Here is a 22804-nt window from a genome sequence, read left to right on the forward strand (position 1 = left end):
GGGTGTAAGTTAGACAGTTTCTCTTGTTTAGGCCGTATCTGGTCTGTAAACTGTAATGGTCCGCTGTTCCCTTCCTACGCTGTAATCCGTATGTTATAGAAGGTAACGCATTCATTAATTTGCATTTTCCAAAAATACTAGCATGTAATTTTAAATCTGCGTGATATAATGTATGCGGTTAACTCAAACCGTCTACGGGTAACACGGTTTAAATTATTAACCATAAAATGCATCTCGTTGAAAAATAATTCTAAACATTCATAAGAAAATTTTAAAACAGCCAATAACCTGTACATATGGGAGAAATAATCCAAATATAACGCGCTATAAAAAACACTGCTATAGGGACAGTAAATTCCGAAATGCGCTACAGAACGCTTCAAAAAGAGTTACAGCAGCATTTAACCTAAAGACTTTTCTAGGTCTTCAGGTAAGATCTTATTTTTTTATCATTAGTTAGCTAACTTTTTGTTTATTCCGTAACCCATAAAACCGAAGTAAAGGAAAAAATCATGTGAAAATTAAAGCTAGTAAAAAGTCTCTTAAAATTACATTAAATTTAATATACTGTAAATTATTTATTAACTGTGAATTATTAAGAATAGCTTGAAATAAGATTATTAATTAAAAATATTCATTATAGGCCTACAGATCTATTTATTCTAAAATGGTTTTTTTTTCAGTTATGTTTCGTTTGTATGATACCGACGGGAACGGTGTGCTCGATAGAAATGTAAGTAGTTTTACTACATGTAATTTATTGTTTATTTTCATTTGTTTATTTACTATCGTTCATTTATGGAAAATTTCTGAATTTTTACCGTTTTGTAAACAAGACCTGTACCTGACATTAACTTTTAAATAATTTTAAAATTGTACATCTCTGTTATGGTTCTAAATTTCTCCTTTTGTTATTGATCCACATAAGAGAAAAACTAACGTAAAGGGAAGAAAGTACCTGTTCTGCAGTAGAACTTACAGCGCGGAAAAAATGGTTGTAGGGATTTATTGTGTAATCGGTGTTAAGGTGTACTGGGTCGTTGGATCGAACTGAAGAAACAAATTCGAAGTCGTACTAGATGCCTTTTGTAATATTTATTCCCATAAAGTCAGATTATTATATATACGCTTATTTTTCAAATTTTTAAAGATAAATTTTAAATAATGTCGATCTATGTGATTATTAATCGTTAATAATTCCAGCAAGAGTGAAATTTCACCTTTCATCGTTTAACTAGGGTGATCTACTGGATCTTCTCTTTTAAAGATTCCTTTGGCGCCAGATCGCTTTACATGATTTAATTTTTGGATACCTTTTTCTGAAACGTTGTAGGTATTCACAACCATTATTTATAAAGATGCATTTGTTTCATCTTCGAACGGTTATACACATCTACTACAGTCTTACTCTGGTCGGGAGATTTTTTTTTTATTACCTAAACAAAAGAATTCAGTATTCTAGGTTAAAAATTACCTTATTAGAAAGAAATTTCTCTTTTCTAACAGTTATACCGTTCTTTGTCTGTCCAATATTTCAGGGAATTTATTTGATTATTACACTCCGATTTTAATTACTTTGCTCGATCGATGTTTTGTCAAGTTATAACTTTTATTTTAAAATATCATCGACTCAAGTGCATATGTTTCATATTTTAAGTTAATCGATTCATTCTATAATAATTTTAATTTATTTATATTTTGTTAATTTCTAGTTAACACTAAATTTATTTTTATTTTTCTTTCGCTTAGGAAACAGCCTGTATAGTAAATCAGATGATGAATGTTGCAGAGTACTTGGGATGGGATGTATCGGAATTAAAACCAGTAAGTTTATCATTTACATTTCTTATTAATGTACAATCTTAATTAAATACGGTTTAGAACAGCAAATGAGCCTTAAATATGCCTTCTAACATCACAGTTAATAAACATAGGTCGGCTTCACGCTTCGCTCTATTATTATTTTCTCCGACCTGTGCTCGTAATCTTATACTATTGACTGCCCTGCAGTATGAAATATGATTAAAAATATTTCCCGTTGATCCAGAAATACTCGTTGAATCTAATAATATGGATCTATCAAAAATACCAACGCTACCGGTTTAAAAGCGCAAATTACAGTACCGGGAGGACAGTGGGAAATTTATTATTGTAAATTTCCCTTTGTATGCGACGACTGAATATTCCGTAGAAACACATTTACGTTATCCCACATACTCATCCTGCTCAATTCTTTCATTTATAATTGAATTTCACCGCTAACATGAGCTCACTAAACTTGAAGAATTCCAATTATGATTGTTTAGATAAACTCATAATCGTACTCGTTTATATTGTGCATACATGTTGGTATGCGTCAGTAATATTTTTATAAAATTATATAATCATTATAAAATAGAACAACCTTGAAGGCAAAAAACTATATTAAATTTCATAAATAATAGATTAATTTGAAATAATTTCATTTCCCAAATGTTTTTTGATATAATGCAAAAGTATTTTTTATTATGCATTTTCTTTTCCCTTATTTGATGAAATTATTTGTGTATAGTAATAATACGAATGTCAGTTACTCAGCTGGCAACAACGAATATGGATTTTATTCCAAATTATTTTATTTTTATTTCTCATCCCCGACTTATTATATTTCCACTTTTAAACTGATTGCGATGTTGTATGCATTCTCTAACTTATAATGAGGAAAATGATAATGTAAAATCTGTTCGACTTTGAATCGTTGTTCTTAGAAATCTATCTATGTCTGATTAACTAGAAACTGCTTCGATTTACTCGACGATTAGAACGTTTCGATACGTAATTGTTATTTTTATTTTCTACTGTAGAATTCCTTTCCTTGTCTGAAACTGATGGTAGTGAAGTAGAATTATTACCTATAATTTTTATTTGTGATTTCACAGGAAAACATTCTAAAGGATGGCTATAAATTTTCCTCTTATTTAACCACTATTTTAAGCGGCATTGTACGGAATCATTTAATTGAATTTATAATGCTAATTTTTTAACGTAAACAAATTTTAGATTTGTTTAAATGTAATCCTTATTTAATGTAATTGGCCTTTCATTAATGAAATTTATTTTTACCGCTCTACTTTTTCATTTTTAAAGCTTTACTATGTTACACATAGCCCGGTTTGCTTATTTGAAATAATTAATTATTTAGCTTAGTTTTGGCCGGTCAAAATCACTTTAAATTCATTTTTTCCCTTTAGATGATGAAGGTTTTATTTATTGAGTATGAAGAACATGTTTTAATATTTTTATCCACAATATTATCACTTCCTCTAAGAAATAGTAGGTGATAATTTTCTCTGAGCTGACCTATGCACAATTTTTATTTCAACAGACTTCCTAAATTAAGAAAACATTAAATTCGAACTTAAAAAAAAATAAAATTTATTTTTTTGGTTTTACTTTATTTCTTTGCTAAATTTTGAACAGGAAAAATTGGTGAGAGTTCTTTGAAGCTGTTGAGATTCAAATCCATCCTTCAAATTATTTTTAACTAGCATAAACAGTGTAAATACTTAGGTTGAGAGATCAGTCTTTGTTGACATATAAGTTGTGTAAGAAAGAGGTAATTTTCACAAGTTACAGAAAATTTATTTTTCATTAAACGTTCTTTATGCGCATTATTACGTCTGTTCTACAGTAATTTTTACAAAAATCACTGAGAAATCTCAAAAATGTCATAGGAAATCTTCATTTATGATCAACAAACTTATTTAAATTGAAAATTTCTCTCTTTTAAATACAATATCACATAACATTGTGATTTTGGTATAAATAAAGAATTTTCTATGTATGATAGCATTTTATGAAAGAAGTATATGATATCTCTAGCCCTTAATTATGTTCTGATTCTACTTTACTTTTTATAAGTGAGTCTAGCTCTGACATTCATAAACGCACATTATTTTTACAGATATTACAAGATATGATGGTAGAAATCGATTATGATAATGATGGTACGGTATCCTTGGAAGAATGGACTAGAGGAGGAATGACAACAATTCCTCTTCTTGTGTTATTAGGCCTTGATGTGGTAAGTAATTATGTAGATTATCTAATGTTGTAAATTTAATATTCTTTGCAATGGGTACAATTTTCCTTTTTGAAGATTTGAATAATTCAAGTAGTTTTCATGTTATGAACGTAACAGATTTTACAATACTGATAATTCTTACTACACATGAAACATTATACGATTTGCTTTATTTATAATAAGATCTAATTAAATTTTCTCTTTTACAATTAATAAAATCCAGTACAAATACTGTAAAATTGGTAAATAATTGTCATTATTAGATAGCAAACACTGATTGTTTTGTTCTATCAGAAAAATAGTAAATGTTTAGGGACAAATATGCATGTAATTATCACTACCTGAAGTTTATTACACAACTAGTTTCCAGTATGATAAAATTAGTATTATATATGCATGCATATATGTAATATTATTATTATTATTATTATTATTTTAATGTTATTATAAGGTATCTGCACCTTTAGATTGTTTTATTTAACCTCTGTTTTCTTTAACTATGTTCATAACTTTGCTTATACACATTGAATATGCCAAAAACCACACACACACACACACACACTCCCCCCTCTCACTTTCTCTCTTCTACACACAACACTCAATAATGAATTCATGCTTTTAATAAACTCATTTTAATTTACTATGTTTAGAAAGAAATTTACTACTAATTCTCTGCCAAGGGAAAGGGCCTTATGCAGTTTCCTTATTAAAAGATTAAAAATGTAAAACTAAAAACTTACAACTAATTTAAAGTGTCACTGTATAATGTTTGTAGAGCCTTAAACAATATATATATCACAGCCAAAAACCTATCACTGAAACCATATCACATAAACCTAAAATTGATCTGGCAGCACAAGGTGCAAAGGGCACAAGCAAATGTGTTAAAAAGAATTTAATAAAAAATTAAAACTAAGACCTTAAAACATTGCATAAATAATAAAAGGCTTATGCAGTTTCAAATGACAGAACAAATAAATTGTACTAATGTGTAAAAGTAAAAATCCTATCTCATAAAGGAAATTCATTAGGACTTTGGCATTTTTTCCCCGTTTCTTAGCACAACTTGCAAATTTTTGATAGTCCCAGTTTTGCTGCTGTTCTTTATATCTATTGCCTTTAATTAGCAAATGTTTGACCATAATTCTTTCCTACCCAAATAACAAATACATAGATATGAGGTTGGTGTGCTCGATCATCAGTCATGTTATTACAGCTTCCTCTCTTCTTATTAACGTTATCCTGACCTTCCATTTAAGGACAGCAATATTGTTAATCCTTTATAGTATTTATTTAATTTTGTTGTATGGATTCTCATTATTTTACCCCATTTCTTTTTGATGGTTAATGTTATGATGTTCTCCTTGTCTGATGTGAGAGAAGTTTTTCTTCATGAGGTTCACAGCAGTTGGTGCAGCTGCATCTAAGGACTCATTTCCTGTGATGTTGCAGCGACTGCAACATCAACAGGAACCGGTATATTATTTTTTTGGTTGTGTGTCCATATGAACATGCACACTCTTGTTCTCTCTATATGACTTGCTGGATTGTAGCAAGCAAGTATTGCCTATATGAGGGCTTAAGATGGTTAACAATCTTACATGGCAGCAGAGCACAAAGTGAGTTAGTACAGATGACAACTTTCTGTATTTTTGTACTCTGCAGTGCTTACAACATCTTACTGCTTACCATATGGCACAGCACTCTACAATGTACACAGTGGCTTCCCTTGGGAGACTTCATTAGGGAGGTGAATGTTTCATATTGTAATAAATACACCCGACCACGTTCCTTGACTTAGAACCTCTCCCGCTTGTAGAATTCTTGCTATCCAAGATTTTCATCTATTATTGGATTGAAATTTTCATTAATCTCTTTCAAGGCTGTGTAATATTCTTCACATATGTAGTAATTTTTAGTCTGCAAAACACCTGTGAAGTACATCATAGTGAAGTATAACAGACAGGTAGTGGAAGACATCTTAGCAAATTTAATTCATATTTCTGACCTAGTTCTATAGCACTAACATCTGATGATTGTGAGTACATATGGCAGCGAGCATAACGATCCTTTACAGGATGATCATTAAATTAACCATAATTCACATGTTTTGGAAGAAAAAGTATTTCCATTGTATATGGCAGGAGTGGGAGGAGGAGATCTCATCTGTATCTTAGAAGTATAATTCCTGATTCACTGCATAGACTCCCACAAGACTGACAGTGGAAACACCAATATAACCCCATTATCTGATATCTAATCCCTGTGTTTTGAATTATATCAAGCGGTCTTTGTACACCTTTTCATGTCAATGATTATAGGCCAGTCCCTTCATCTATTTTTGATAGGACTGAAGACTCTCTACTGAAGTAAAGACGTAAGAGCATTTCTCTGTCTGCACACAAGTCAACTTTTTAGCATGGTTTAATTTAATCATGCTAAATGTATATTGATATACTCTTTCCATGTCAAAATTCAGCTTCAACTCTCTCAACTTCCATGCATGCAAAGGCTTCTTTATGGTTAGTTTTTGGAACCACATATTGATTGGAAATGATCGGCAAGTGCATCAGTGATTTCTTTATATTTGATGACCTTCCCTCCATCAGGAGATATTAATCTGGTTGGAGTGTAAAAAGGTTTTCCGGCAATGGCTATTACTTTGCACCATGATTCGATATGAAGTTATGCTGTTAATGGTGTAAATAGTTTTCAAGAAATTTTCATGTTCAGTTATTATCTGTGGTATGTTTTCACAGTCCATATCCCCACAGGTATATAAGATGTGAGACATTGAGCACACAGATATTTCAGTGGATGTTTGGTGAGTTTTTGTACTTTAGAAGAGAACTGTGCCTGTAAACTGCAGAATAGAGCGATCATATCTAAAGCTTAAAGGCAAATCTGCTGACTCGCTGCACAAATTCTCAACAGGACTATTACAAAAAGCTTCAATAGAACATTGAATTTCTACATTTTGGATTGCATCAAGCAGTCTTGTATGCTTTTCTGTGATGAGTAAAAACCCCCTAAAATCAGCCTTGGATTGAACTGAAGGTAATATAAATACAAAAACATTTTTCTATCAACTCTCCTGTTTAATATTCTGATGGCACGGTATTACTGCATGATTACATTTTACAACTATATGTTGGATATTTCAATGGAATGTAAGTTCTTTTTCAAAGATTATATCTAAAAACTTGGCATTATTCTTATGTCTAACTTTGTTTCCATTCACTGAAAAATAGGGAAGTTGATATGTGGTGGTTGTATGCACCAAATATTTTCTCTAATTTTCCTTTCAAAAGGATATTTAAGGTTGTCTCTCCAAGATCATCATGCAGACCCTAATCATCCTGTCACTTTTTATACCACGTTGCCATGCATATTCAACACCTTTTCAAGATCAATAAATATACTCACCATGTATGTTTGTTATAAAAATCCATATATTACATATGTAGAAAATATACTCAAAAAAATTGAAGAAAACAGTAAAAAATGCATTTTACACAAAAACAAATTTGAAAAAACAATGGTTGTACAAACAGAAGCAAAAACGTGGATAAAGAATATGCTAGTAAGATGGATGAAATGAAAAAAAGAGAAACAGCAGGAGAAAATACAGGAGGAGCAATAGATGATGATGACTATGGACTCAATATCATACCAATGCTGGACACACGTGTAGTATATTTTAGTTCCTGTTGTATTTGTTTTTATAAAGGCCAACAACCTTTGTAATTCTGTTAATTTTTATTTGTTTGTTTCTGTTATTATTGCGTTGATATAATCTTGTATAATGTATGATTTAATTCTGGATTTATGCATTTTATTCTTTTAATGTATCATTTATTCTGTGGTAGAATGAAATTTTCTATATCCTATCTGACAAGGAAAAATTTTTTTCAGATTTTGATCATGAAACTTTTTTATTGAAGATTGCCTGAGAACACCTGGCTATGGTGTTAGGAATTATAATAATAAATGTAAGTGTTATTGTATGAGCGACTGCACCCCAGTTTCTGATATGTTGAGGTAGTTAACATTTATTAAATAATACTTTACCCATTTTCTTCCTTGGCTAAATTTAAAATTAGGTTTTATAGAACATAAAACAACTTTTTACTTAGTTAATTACAGATAATTTCTGCTCACCCAAATACAGAATTACTTAATCAGTGCTTATCTTTAGGATTTTTGTTTAATATTTATTTTTGATTTATTTCTCTTGTCTTATTCCCTTTATTGTGGCTCAGACAATGTATGATGATTTTCCTTTGTTTTATCATCCCAAACCTCTCTTCTCTCCACTAGATTGCAGCTATAGTTGGAGGAAAAAGTTATTTCATACTGAATATATCAGTATACAAAACAAAAATTTATAAATTTTAAAACCATGGACCAAGTAAACAAAACTGTTATTAGATAGAAATCAAACTATTCTTTTCTCTTACAGACATTGTAAACAATTAAACTAATACAATATTGGAAAATTTCAGTAAAATTATTCTGTTTTACTCAACATTCACAATTATGAATTCAGCTGTGGAGAAATACAATTATACTTAACAAGATGTTAATGCTGTTTTACTTATTTATTCACAGTTCAAATAGTCATATTTTTATTGTGAATAAAAACTTAATTAAAGAAAAAATTCTCCAAGAAGTAAATTATTGAAGGAACAACAAGCCATCATTCACAAATAATAATAATTACTCCTAATAATAAATACAAGTATGCTTATTTTCAGTTTTTGCAAAGTTTTTTTACAGCCTGTTAGATCATATATTTGATCCTGGCTTCAGAAATTTCTTTGTGTTGTACCTTCCATATCCCAGTTTGTTCCCAATATAAACACAATGTCCCTCAATCCAACACTTTTCAGTCTCATGTACCATATACATCCGTCATTATTGTTCCATCTCTTATTTATTGTGTGAGCAAATTATCCTGCCTGTTTTCACTTCTTGATATTATAGTAAGTACATCGTCACACCACACCTAACCAGTTTCCTTTATGCCTTTCTCCTTTTCTTTTTTTTAGTATGTTGCAGTTTCTTTACTATAAAAAAAAAATGATATAGAAAACAAAGGAGGACTTTTTTATTGTTTTTAGTTGAAAGACTTCCAAGTTCTTTCTTAAGTCACTTGTTTTTTATTTAATTCTATTTATTTCTTGTGGAATTTATTTGTGATTATTTGACATCAGTTATGTTTATAAGTACTGTAATTCTAAAGAATTAATTTTTTGGTTTCTCTTGCATGTTTTAAATAATACACATCATACATAATTACAGTTTTTTTTTCAGAATGTTAAGGATGATGGGCATCATGTGTGGAGACTGAAGCATTTCAACAAACCTGCTTACTGCAATTTATGTCTAAATATGTTAGTAGGGTTAGGCAAAAAAGGATTATGTTGTATAAGTGAGTATTTATTTTTAATCTCTTTCTGTCTCTATATTTAAGTATTTAAATATACTTAAATATATACACACACACACAAAAGTGTGTGTGTGTGCGCGCGCGCGCCCGTGTGTGTGGTTACATATGGTAAGAATTATTCTTGTTTTAGTGAATTTTACTTTTTTTTCTTTTTTTTAGATAAGAAGCAATAGTTAGTTTTTTCATAATTTTTGAAGAGAAAATGTGGTAATGTTGCTATTGGTTTATTATGAGAACTAATATTAAAAAAAAATAAAACTAGGACTACAAATGAAAACAGTTTTTTTAATACATTATTTGAAAAAATATAAATTCAATAATTCCTACTGTTTGTGAGGAATACCTTCAAGGAGATACACAAGTAATAAAAATGTAAATAATGAGATCTCAATGATATGGAAAATAGGGGCGTGTTTTTATAACATAGCAGACAAAGTTAATATGTTAAGAGACAAAATAATTAATCATGAAATGTAACTAGCAAGTTGGATTTGTCCATAGTTTTCCTGGTTTATCCACAAAATGCATAATTCCTTAAATGGTTATAGAAATTTCTTTAGCTTATTATTTCACAAACTATTGTAAATAAAATATTTTTCTAAGTTCTTTTAACTTTTATTTTTAAGGGATTATCATTAATGATCTCTTAATCACTTAACTATTAAATTTAGAATTAGGTTTAATTGAAGTGAATTGGTCTAATTAATATGAAAAAATGTTGCCCTAGACTAAACAAAAAATTCAGATCCATTCGCTTTACTTCCATCTACTTGAAAAAAATTATAATTTTAGCATTACCCATTTCTTGAGGGTTCTCATTTAAACTTCATTTCTAAATTTTAATCTTCATTCTGAGGATGGATGTAACTCAAAAACTTCATCAGAAACAGTACCTTGCTGAACACAAAACTTCAATTCCCAAAATCGTAATAGAATTACATTTTATTTTTTAGATTCTTCTTCTATACTAATTCTGCAATACAAATTCTTCCAAAATTTTTTCTAACACCTCTTTATTTATATTTAACAAATCATATATCAGGTGATACAATATCTAAATATTAACAAAAGTAATAAAAATGCAAGCATTAATTATTTTTCTATATTATGATAAAAAAAATGGTAAATATAATTTTACGTTTGTAAAATATAGTACTTTTACCTTTGTATGATTGTTAATAGTATATTACCATAAGTATTTTTGAAAAGAACTCTGCCATCACTATTCTATTAAAATTACAAGTACAATATACCTTCTTTTATAACTAATAAGAATTTAAATGGTTTACATCATCCAGGTGTTATCCTTTATAATATAACTTGCAAATACTGTGTATATTAAAAGTGTATGTAAAATTAGTTTTAAACATCCACTCTTGCTTTAACAGTAAAGCATAAATTTTATTCTGTTACTAAAGCCACTGATTCCATGTATGGTAATGAATTCTCCCTTTTTCTGTTTTTATTAAGCAAGTAAATTTTGTTTATTACTTACCAGCATTAGCGACATTTTAATACTTATAATAAGATAAAAAGTGTTATATTTACTGATCTTGGTGATATCGATTGTCAGTTATAATTAAAACTTGTAGTGTCAATAAGAGTAATTTTATTTGTTATGTAATCTAAGTATACATTTATGTAGTGCTGTATCATTAAGTATGCTTGCATTAACTATTCCTAACGTAGTTTTAAATTAAGTTTAAAAAATTGTAAATAATGCCAATTACTTTAACAAATGATAATTGATGAAACCAAAATTGGTAGATTTCATGATGAACAAAACAGACTCCTGATCAACAGTCTATTCTATTCTAACAGCTGACAAGCACATAACAACTTAACAAGGTATCTAAAAACAATAATAAAAAATCCATTGATAATGAGAGATTACTTTATATTGTGTGGTTTGCTTTCATATTGCATTTCGTTTTCAATGTGCATCTACATTCATGTACAAGTATATCATGTATTTTTTTTTTTAAGAAAAGAAAAGTTCATATTCTATTTTTGCTTTGTTTTTTCTGATGAAAATTATGCAAAACAAACAGTTTTTAATGATAATCTTATCTGAATTCATTATAAATAATTGTTTTAAAACCTTGCATAATAATGCTTTTTTAATAAACTTTTAATAATAAATAAATAAATGAAATAAATAATAAAATAATAAATAAATAAATGCTTTTAATAAACCTTTGCACTCATCTTCAGCAACTGTGCTTTCTCATCTTGACGTGCAGATATTACTTCTGGTGATTTTTTTTAGGCATTAATATTAAAAGACTGAGAGGTTATAGCTCACAAATTTATTAAGTTCACCATTTTATATAATGATGCATTCAGGAACAAGTCAAAATGAAAGAGACAGTCATATACAAAACAAATCTACAAATACACAATACCTGTGAACTAAATAAATTTAACTTCTCTGACGACAAATATTTATTTATCAAATAGACAGGATATGGCTTTGAATAGTGATACAAGGAACACTTAAAAGCCCTGTGTAGCAATATTTGCTGATTATCTCAACTAGTAGATGCAAATCGCAAATCCACAGACTATGATAATGACATTGACACTGTACATACAAAGAAAAGACTGCATCATAATGAACTAGTACATTGTGAAATATACAAACATACAATTTCAATATATTAAATGAACCATCACATTGCAAATTCAACACACTTTTCAATCAATATCAAGAACATGTCATCCACTCAAGACAACTGCAACAAGACCAGCTAATACCAGACAAAGTATTTATAAAAATAAATGATATATGGTTGTTTGTTGTTAAATATTTATAGTTAATGTTTGAAAAATGTTAAAAATTTATACAGTTTTTGTTGTTAAATATTTATAGTTTTACAAAATTTTAATTTTAATTAATATCCCTGCTACTTTAATACACCTGATCAAGATTTATTAGTAAACTTCCTTTGCACATTTTTGTTTGCAAAAGGATACAACTCATTATCACAAATATTGAAGTCCAGACTTTTAGTTTTAGCTTAGCAGTTAGCTCTTGAACTAAACTAGCATACCCATGAAAAACTTTAAAATTTTCCTGTTGGAGCAGAAAAAACTGCAGTTTGTGAAATTCAGTTGTATAATATTATAAATATTATATTTCTTACCAACCCAACAAATGGGAACTATTAATCCCTTCACACTCTATTGGGTACAGTCCTTATGATGTAGAACTTAATGAGACACATAAGTTACTGGAGAAAAATGCAATAATCAAAGTTTTATATCTTTAAATTGGATTACATACCCTTTCCGTGAATAGTTATTTTTAAACATGAAGATATCATTCATTCAGTTGTTTTTTTTGTTATTTGTTAATGTGGTATTTGGAAGTCCACACTCTATATCATTATCTCATTATCTAATTGATGGAGTAGGAGTAATATATATCTCAGAGATGCTATCAGAAGCTGATAATATAGACTCTCTTACCAGTGCATTTACTAAAATTCATTACTTTAAATGGGAAATTAAAAAAGAAAATACCATTATCATGGATTTTTTAGAATGAAATTTCTCATAATTTAAGAATTTGAACATTTTTCATGATTTAAATTTTATTTCAGAATTAGTTTTCAAAAGTGTAGGTGGAAAGTCTTAACTTTTAGGCTTTCCATTCCTTTACCATTAATTTATGATCAACCTCTTCATTGTACTCAAACAATAAAAACAAGGAACAGATGCTTTGTCTGTATTGAAAAAGAAACCATTTCAAAAAGTGCTGCTTAAAATGTGTTCAAAAAACAGTATAAAACTTAATGACAATTTTTATTAGATTGTTTTTTTTTTTTTTTTTAATAATAAAGGTCTTTCCTAAGTTAGTTTCATCTATTTATTGGAGCATATTATTTATATATATATATTTTTTTTTTTATTAGAGATGCTTTCCTATATCAAACTTTTTTATAGGTTTTGTTTTATTCTGCAATAAAAATTGTTTTATTGCATTAAGTTTGTTTTTTTTTAGACAGAAAAAACTCTCTTCAAGGAAATATTGTTATAATATTTTAGACTTTTTCATTTTCAGACTTCATTTTATTGGTTTTTTCCTATTAATTAAAAATGAGTTATTAATTGTTTTACTAATAATGTTTACTTCCAATACTAATTAAATGAAAGGCACAGAGTTTGAAGGATTTCATGTTTTTATTTACAAAATTGAGTTATATTTTCTTATAATTTTAAAAATAAGGTTTAAAATATATTATCATGTTAGACTCACAGGTAAAACCAGTTTCTCTAATGTTTTATAAGGATTATTTATTTATTTTTTTAATATAGTGGGCATTGACTGCTGTGGTCATTCACCCTTGTCTCAAGCTAAAACTTTCCCACTTTCATTAAAATTAGTGACCAAGTCAAAAAAAGGCCAATCTTGTCAAGCATATCGTCTGGAAAACGGACTTGTCATAAAGCCCCAGAAAACACAAGATGACAAGGGTGTATAGGGCCCTTGTCACTTAAAAACATACAATCCATTCCCAGAGCCGGCCCTAGCGTTTTTGCTACTGTTGGTAAACCCAAAAAATGTCACCCCCCAAGTTTAAAAAACTTTAAAATTTAAAAAAAAAAACAGAATTATAAAAGAACCATTTTAATCAGAAAAAATACATATAATTGAATTAAAACAATAATACAAATACAGATGTACAGAAAATTGTTTTATCAAAAAAATCAAAATTTACATTTTTAATGATAATGAACCTACAAAGTAAAACTAATACCTACTATTTTCAGAGATAAGTTAAGTATACTTTTAAAACAATAAACAAAAGTATTAAATAATTATATTATTATACAATAAATATTAAATAATATTATTTTCTAGATTCAAGTAATCGAAATATGTTTTTGTGGGTTGTGTTTATTTTTTTTTGCGCTCTAGTTCAGGCAGTTTTGCTGCTCCTAAATTTTGCCTCATACGCTGTCACTTAGCTTTCCTACTGCCTAGGGCCGGCCCTGCCATTCCTATAGATGAGTGGGACAACAACAAATGGAATAATGCTAGAAGATTTTATCCCTTTTTTTTGAAGTTTGACTTAAATCTTTTGCTTCTGCTAATTGAATCCATACTACCACAAGTGAGTTCCACAGTTGACATTCCACAGAAAAAGGTTTTGGCATCATATACTATGAAAAGAACTGAAGAGTTTTAACAATATTTAGACAGTAAAAGGAATAACTGTGATAATCACTGGACCCAGGTCAAGGATGATTCTTGTAGTGGTTTGGACTACCTACAACCATCAGTTTAAACTAAACAATTTCAGATTCATGTCTAATAAGAACTCCTATAAAAGACAACACTGTAAGGTTCTTGATGATACAAGAGGAACAATAATGCAAAGATTTTCTAATATTAATTATAAGGAAAATTGTTGTCTTTTATAGGAGTTCTTATTAGACATGAATCCGGAATTGTTTAATTTAAACTGAGTTGTGGATGGTCCAAACCGCTACAAGAATCAATCTTAAGAATCATCCTCATTCAAAGTATTTCACTGAGTTTCCAAAGAAATTTCTTAAAAAACAATTCACTTTTTTAAAAACCTCTTATGGACAGTGTTTTCCACTGCCTCAAAATTAACTATCAATTGTTTATTAAAGTAAATAGTTTCATAAAACCAATGTCAATGATTTACTGACATACCTAACTTCTGTTTATCTTTGCAACTTTATTCCATGAGCTTAGAAACGTGTCTGGATTATAGATACATTTCCAGTGAGAAGTACTTCAAAAGAGAGATTATTTTCATCTTTAAAATGTACATGAATATTAAAATGTATATGAGGAATTTTTATTCTGAAAATAGACTACTGATTCTACTGATGTTGACTAAGGAGAAACTCCTTTTAAACCTGAAAAGTTGTCCCAATTTTTATGACATGGTTACTGATTTATTTCCAAAACAAAAATCACTTGGATCTAATATTCAAAATATAATATTTGACAGAATATCTTTTCTGTAAAGTCGGTATAGCTACCTTTCTGGAGCTTAAACTAATATTATATGTTATTAACAATAACCTGAATTTAATATTTACAGCCAATAAATTAGTAAGTTCTAACAAACATCACTGTTTGCAAGGGATTCTGAAGATACATATCTCATTTTTTTAAAAATAACACCCTGATCAATAAAAATATGATATAACAAACTAATTAAAATATATGTATATATACCATGGTAGATGTACCAAATTGTCCAATGTTATATGCGAGTTAACTTGTGGCTGCTGTTTTTACAGTTATATTTTGTACAAAAATATGGAAGAGAGTTGATGAATTCGTACATCAGCAGCAAAATCATGCCTTGTCCAAAATTAACCTTTAATTTTGGTAAATATTAATACCACATAGTAATTAGCTTAATAATAAAAGTGAATACTGTACACAAAAGTAAAATAAATTGTCAGCGTGCTACAACCAAAATTTTATTAAAGAAATTTTTTTTTAAATTATAAAATTTGATACTAACACGCAGTAATTACAACCTCCTCACACAATTAATTGATGGTAATAAATATAACTCACAAATTTTGTAACAAAGAGCAGTTATCTTAAAACTTATTATTTATACTTTATGAGTATATGAATGAACTATTAGAAAGTACATTCAAATACAAAGGTTTTATCTGATTGATTTATTCTTTTATAATCAATAAAATAGTTACTTTTGACAATTTTTTATTGCAGAAAATAATTTAATAATGTTTTCTTTAGATAAAAGTGATCAGTGACATTTTGTTGACTTTTACACAAATTAGTCAGTTACTAACCCTCAAATATAAATCTATCACATCTTGGAAAATCAGGAAATGAACAAGATGTAATCTGTCACACCATAAGAAATAAAAATTTGGTATAACATCCTGCTTAAATAAGTTAATCCAATTGTATATTCTTATCATTATTTTTTAATAATTTCTGTATGAAGTTCATAAAGAAATGAATTTTATATGATTTTTTTAATATGTTTCTCATTGTAGTATGTAAGTACACAGTCCATGAGAGATGTGTGCATAGAGCTCCAGCATCATGTATAGCAACTTATGTAAAATCAAAAAAGACTTCTCAAACAATGGTACATCATTGGGTTGAAGGAAATCGGCGAGGAAAATGTCACAAATGTAAAAAAATGGTGAAAAGCTACAATGGAATAAATGGATTACATTGTCGATGGTGTCAGATAACAGTAAGCATGTTTTATAAGTTATTTTATGCCTTTATTTTTTTAACTGTAATTATGTTGAACAGTTTATATGTTATCTTTTATACAGCATTACTTAAATTTTTTTTAATTTGTATTTTTTGTAAATCATTATTACTTTGTTCGACAGTATACAAATAATTTAATCTAGATATAATATAGACTAAAAAATCCAACATAAGGATTAGTTTATTTCATTCTTTGCTGTCTATGTTAATAATTTTTTTTTTTTTTTAGCTTCATAATCGCTGTGCTTCTCAAGTTAAACCCGAGTGCAACTTAGGTGAGCATAAGCTTCACATTTTACCACCAACTGCGATATGTCCTGTTGTTCTTGATAGACAAAGATCTATATCAAAAGAGAAAAACAAAAACAAGATTTTAAATGCTATATTACCCAATAATATGGATGAACCATCTGAAAATGAAGTTTGTCCAGATTTTGAAGAAGTTGAAATCCACTCTCATCCAGACAGAAATGAGGAGTGTGGATCATGTGGTAGAATAGATGAACAGGAAAAAGAACAGTCAGCTGAAATTAGGACTCCTGAATCAGCTATTGTAAGTTCTCTTTTACTTATTTTTTCACAAAACAGATATTTCTTTCAGTTACAATGTAAAATCACAATCTTAATTCACAACAGTGGTACATTTAAATTCACAGTAAAGATTTAGGAAAATTGAAAGAAAAAAAGACTGACATTACAGTTACTGGATAGTGGTACAGCAACTACTGGTCTTTATGATGATATACTAAGAATAAATGCATCTAAACTGTTCCCTAGAGAATATGCCTAGTTATGTAATCACATCATTTCATTTATGGACGAACTTGATAACTAATCAACCCTGAAATATTGACAGTAAAATCTGTTATTAGATCTAGAAACATAGAAATTAACATGACAAAGAATATTAGGTAGTAATTCCAGAAATGAACCTCTTCAAATGAATAAAGAAAGCTGTGGCTTTCTGATCATCAGGATGCCTTGTGGGACATACTTCAATATGAAACATTCTGATTTTATATACTGTAAACTTGTGCAAATAATGTTGGTTAAATCTTTGTAGTATCTAATAGGTTTTAATGTTGGTGCAGAATGATTGTTATATTTTAATACATAATCAACAATAATGAGTACAGATACCATTATGATCCCCAAATAAGTGATTCTCTCAACGCATGGAAGAATGATGTTTCTCATTTTGGTATTATAATTGATAACCAAATTCTTTTTCATAAATTAAATATCATGCCTTTTAATAAAACTGAATTCCAGACACCAAAACTAAAATGTGATAATCAGTGAGAAAATTATATTTATTTGATTGAATATCTTATTTCTGAACATAGATATTACTATTAAAAGATATACCATTAAAATATATTGTTTAAAAATTCAGCTGTGTGAATTATGCGAGTAAATATGGTAGTCACTTTTTCTTTAAAAAAAACAATATCGAATCCTACCAGACTACAGAATATTTTTCATATAATTCAACACAATACTGTGGCTTATGGGAATGGCCTTATTATGCTTCTGTTGGTATCTTTAATAAATTACTGAAATATCTGAAAACTCTTCCCACTAATTTACTTACAATAAAATTAAATTATTTTCTTTTACAAAAACTACATTACTCTGTTGATGAATATTTAGATAATACTAAATAAAAAAATTAGCAGTTAAAAATACTTGTGAAAAATAATCTCAAGAGATCCATTTGAATTGTGAATTATTTTATTATAATTTTTTTATACTTAATGTATTTACTTTAACTTTACTTTATGTGCTTATATTTAAATAATACATGATTTATTCACATCTGTTTTCTGTCTTATTTGTTTTTATATTTACCCATACAATCTTAAACAAATGTGATTTATAATTATAATGTGATATTAAATACCAGTCAGAATAAAAGATTTATTTGCATTTAAATTATTTTTTAAATAAATAAATACTTATATATTTTAAATAAAATTATTTATTTTCAGGGAGCAGTGGCAGCTGTGTCAACCGGTAATAAACAAGCTGCTATCTCATTCCAAATAATTCCTCCTCCTGGTACAAAGCCATTAGTTGTATTTGTTAATCCTAAATCTGGTGGTCGTCAAGGTATGCGAATGCTACGTAAATTCCAGTATCTCCTCAATCCTCGTCAAGTTTACAATTTGGCTAAAGGAGGCCCACTTCAAGGTTTAGCACTTTTCAAAGACGTTCCAAATTTCAGAGTGATTTGTTGTGGAGGAGATGGCACAGTAGGATGGGTTCTTGAAGCTATGGGTAAGTTACTGATTGCTCCACCTCACAGTAACTTATTGAAATTTACTCAAAACCGAATGAAATTTTTTTTCCGACTGAGTAACACCTTCATTAACCTGTTGCATAATCAAATTATAAAAATTATTTATGAGTTTTTTTTAAACTGATTTATATTTTCAATTGAATTCTGAACTGAAGGCAATTTTGAAAAGAAAAAAATCATATGGTTTTCAGTGAATGTCATTTAATTGTACAAAATAAATTTTAATATATTTCTGGATTTGTTCATAAAAACATATTTATGAAATAAATTTTCCTTTACTTCAACATAAATTATAAATGTTTGAGGTAAAATCTAAGACTGTGTTAAAGTGTCTTTGAAGGTATTGCATAAATTTTAGAAACTATATATGAAAATAAAAAAAAATTCATATGATCAAATTTCCTATTTTCCTTCATTAACTAGCTGTCTCATTTATATTTTTATTAAATAGAAATTTATACCTCAAGAATGGATTAATTTATCTTAATATTTGGTAAACATGTTTACACAAAACTTCTCTAATTAATAAATAAATGCGGTACTTTGCATCGCCAAATTTCAGATATGATCATATTAATTTTTAATTCATTATTATCTGCATAACTATTAGTTCTATGTAATTCTTTTTTACGAGTTGCAGTTTTAAGATTTTTTTATGAACAAGTTGGCACATCACTTCTTCAAATATATTTTGTTTCATCAAATGACAAGTTATAGTGGAAAACATCAGTCTATGAATAAGTCATGAAGGATTAATTTTGAATCAGTATTCAATTAGTAAAATGATAAAAAAAAAATATTTACCTGATTGTTTAAGTGGGCCTCAGCTGTGTTTTAAAAATCATTCTTTTTCCAGATGAATAATTCATCTCATAAGCTTAAAGCTTGTTCATTAGAGAATGCAATATAAAGATTTATTTACATATGAAAAGTCCATGCTTGACTGAGGGTTTGAATCTCATGAACTTCTGGATGGATGCAGAGATTATACCGCTATGTCACAGAAGTCAGATGTTAATGTCAGTCTTAGTTATTAAGTCGATTAGGAGTTGTTTAGAAATGTTAAGAGTTGAGGGCTTATAAATGTACTTAACAATTTTCTTTATTTGATGTAATTGTTGTTACTCCAAATTGCTAAAGTTTGGGTAGTTCCTCCTGGGACAACTGACACAGTTAACTGATAATAATTGCATTTTGCAAATTTTATAACATTCTGCCAGCAGAGAAATTAACTAAGAAACTTTTTACTTGAACTAAAAAATTCCATGTAACGCTCATAGAGATTTAACGAGCCTGCACCAAAAACAGACTCCTACTAGCTCTGCTTACACTAAATCTATAATGTATTATTTAATTAAGTGTAAATGTATTACTATCAGATGAGGCATTGCTGAAACAGTTAATGAATTTTACTGATATATTTAACTGCATAATACTATAATTATAAAAATCCATATTTTATACTATCGATAATGATAATGCTTTTCAGATAACGTTGACTTTGTTGTTCAACCATGTGTCGGTGTAATTCCACTTGGGACTGGAAATGATCTCGCTAGGTGCTTACGCTGGGGAGGTGGCTATGAAGGAGAAGCATTGAGTAAGGTTCTTAAGGTGAGTAGCCCTGAAAAATTAGAAATAAAAAATATGACATCAGTCATGGTATGTTTTTCATGAAAAGAATGATAAATGATTATCAGTAGTCCTATATCTCATAGATAATTATTCATGTATGTCTATCCTGAAAACTCACTTCATTAAACTATTTTTCAGACAACCTTTTATTTAGATAATGAACAATTTATCACAAGACAAACTGTACATTGAAATGTGATACATATTATTTGTAGCATGTAAAAAATTCCAAGGATCTGGGATTCAACCCAATAAAACTTGTGTATGAAAGACGGAGTTATTATTTTACAAAGTTTATTTAATGGATGCTAAATTTTTTTAACTCAAAGTACAATAAAAAAGAGAACATCTGTGTTTTTTTTATGTTAAGTCCAATTTATTTAATATGAAAAATTTCTAGTTTTTGTTCTGTAGCTCACTAACAATACAAAACTTACGGAGTCTCTTGCTTGAATCATTCAGTTTTATGCATTCATAAATTTAGGATCAAAAAGCCTCTTGCAGATGGATTTGATCATAATCTACAAAGTCATTTTAATATCTAACAAAAATCAAAAAATATTATGTAAAAATGTCAAATATTTTTCATCTTTCATTTTAGTTATTTTAAAAGTGATAATACTTTGTGATATTAACTGAACAAGTAAGCATGATTTCAAGCAGCCCCTTGATTTTCCCATTTTCATTATGTACTAATATGTCCTGGTTTTTTTTTTAGTTATATTTTGTGTTTATACATACATAGAAAAGAATTTAAAATTTATTAAAGAACTGATGCCAAGTAGTTAGGTTCACCATTTTAACACATTACAGATATAATATCATACTTTATGAACTTACAAGAAGAGCTCAATATTTTATTTTGGTTAAGTTTACCAAAGGAAATGTATTGATTATTTTATTAATATAATCATTAAAGGTAAAAAAATCAACTGTTGGAGGAATTATAAGTGGAAATTTTATAATTTCAAAAATACTTGTTTTAAAAATTCAGTAATGTAATAATTGTTCAAAAAAAGTGTGTTCACCTATTTGAAAACAATAATTTGGTTGATGTAAATCTTGCTATTGTTGAGCATTAACTCAAGTGGTATGATTTTTAAAATGGAGCTTGCAAAAGTGGTTATTTATTAAGACACCTTCTTCTAACAGCATCAAACCAATTTTTCCACATTCTTTTCTGTGTATGTTTATTATTTTCATTTGTAGCTACATTATCAGAAACTAATCCTTGAGTTAGTCACAACTAAGAATTTTTCTCACTTCAGGTCAAAATTTCCTTCAGTATAATCCTTCTATAATTTAAGGAGATAAAATGATTTTAAATCTACAATATTTACATTTTGATAATTTAAATAATGTTTGCAATTTCTTTTGGCATTGGGTTTTTAAAAAAACCTTTGATGAATTTGGTTCATTTTAAAACATTAAAATCAGAAACTGCCTTCTGAAATAAATTTCTTTTATGATATAATTTTATTTTCATATTGGTAATTTTCATTTTTTCCAAAATTAATTTATTCATTCTTTTATTGAAATTATTTATGTATTTCACAATAAGTGTAATGTTTTCTTTATAATTTGATTGGATCAATCACCAGACTATTTTTTTGTTTTGAAATTATCATGACAGATTAAAATTCAGCCTTGGGCCTATAGTAGCCGTGTATTTCATTTAAATATTAAATTTTTTATTTTACAGAAAATTGAGCATTCTACTCCAGTAATGATGGACAGGTGGAAAATTGAAGTGACAAACCTGAAAGAAGATGAATTACAGGGTGATCCTGTTCCATACAATATTATTAACAATTACTTTTCGATTGGAGTGGTGAGTCTTTTTTTAATATACATTTTATTTATATTTTTAATGTCAGCCATGTAAATGAATACTCTGTCTTGGTACACAAATTAAGAAAATATAGATACAGATACATAGACACCTCAGTAATTTGAAACTTACATTAATGCAAAAAATATATTTTTGTCAAATAGTATTATACAAATTTTAAAATTCAAAGCTAATGAAAACGTAAAAATAATTGTTTGATAAGTAGAATAATTTTTCATGATCTATTGTGTTTATTTTAACTG

At 28.2% G+C, this 22804-nt stretch overlaps 1 protein-coding gene across 1 annotated transcript in view; it reads left to right on the top strand.

Annotated features, from left to right (window-relative positions):
• Positions 1-22804, top strand: part of Dgk (diacyl glycerol kinase 1) — a 258461-nt gene that overhangs the window by 226859 nt on the left and 8798 nt on the right. Inside the window, exons 8-16 of the mRNA XM_075361947.1 lie at positions 684-733; positions 1750-1824; positions 3944-4063; positions 9380-9497; positions 16545-16750; positions 17003-17326; positions 18765-19053; positions 20565-20689; positions 22413-22541. Of these exons, the coding sequence (XP_075218062.1) occupies positions 684-733; positions 1750-1824; positions 3944-4063; positions 9380-9497; positions 16545-16750; positions 17003-17326; positions 18765-19053; positions 20565-20689; positions 22413-22541 (1436 nt within the window). The remainder of the gene's footprint in view (positions 1-683; positions 734-1749; positions 1825-3943; positions 4064-9379; positions 9498-16544; positions 16751-17002; positions 17327-18764; positions 19054-20564; positions 20690-22412; positions 22542-22804) is intronic.

Source organism: Lycorma delicatula, chromosome 4 (assembly GCF_047948215.1).
Source record: "Lycorma delicatula isolate Av1 chromosome 4, ASM4794821v1, whole genome shotgun sequence".
In the NCBI taxonomy this organism is placed as follows: domain Eukaryota; kingdom Metazoa; phylum Arthropoda; class Insecta; order Hemiptera; family Fulgoridae; genus Lycorma; species Lycorma delicatula.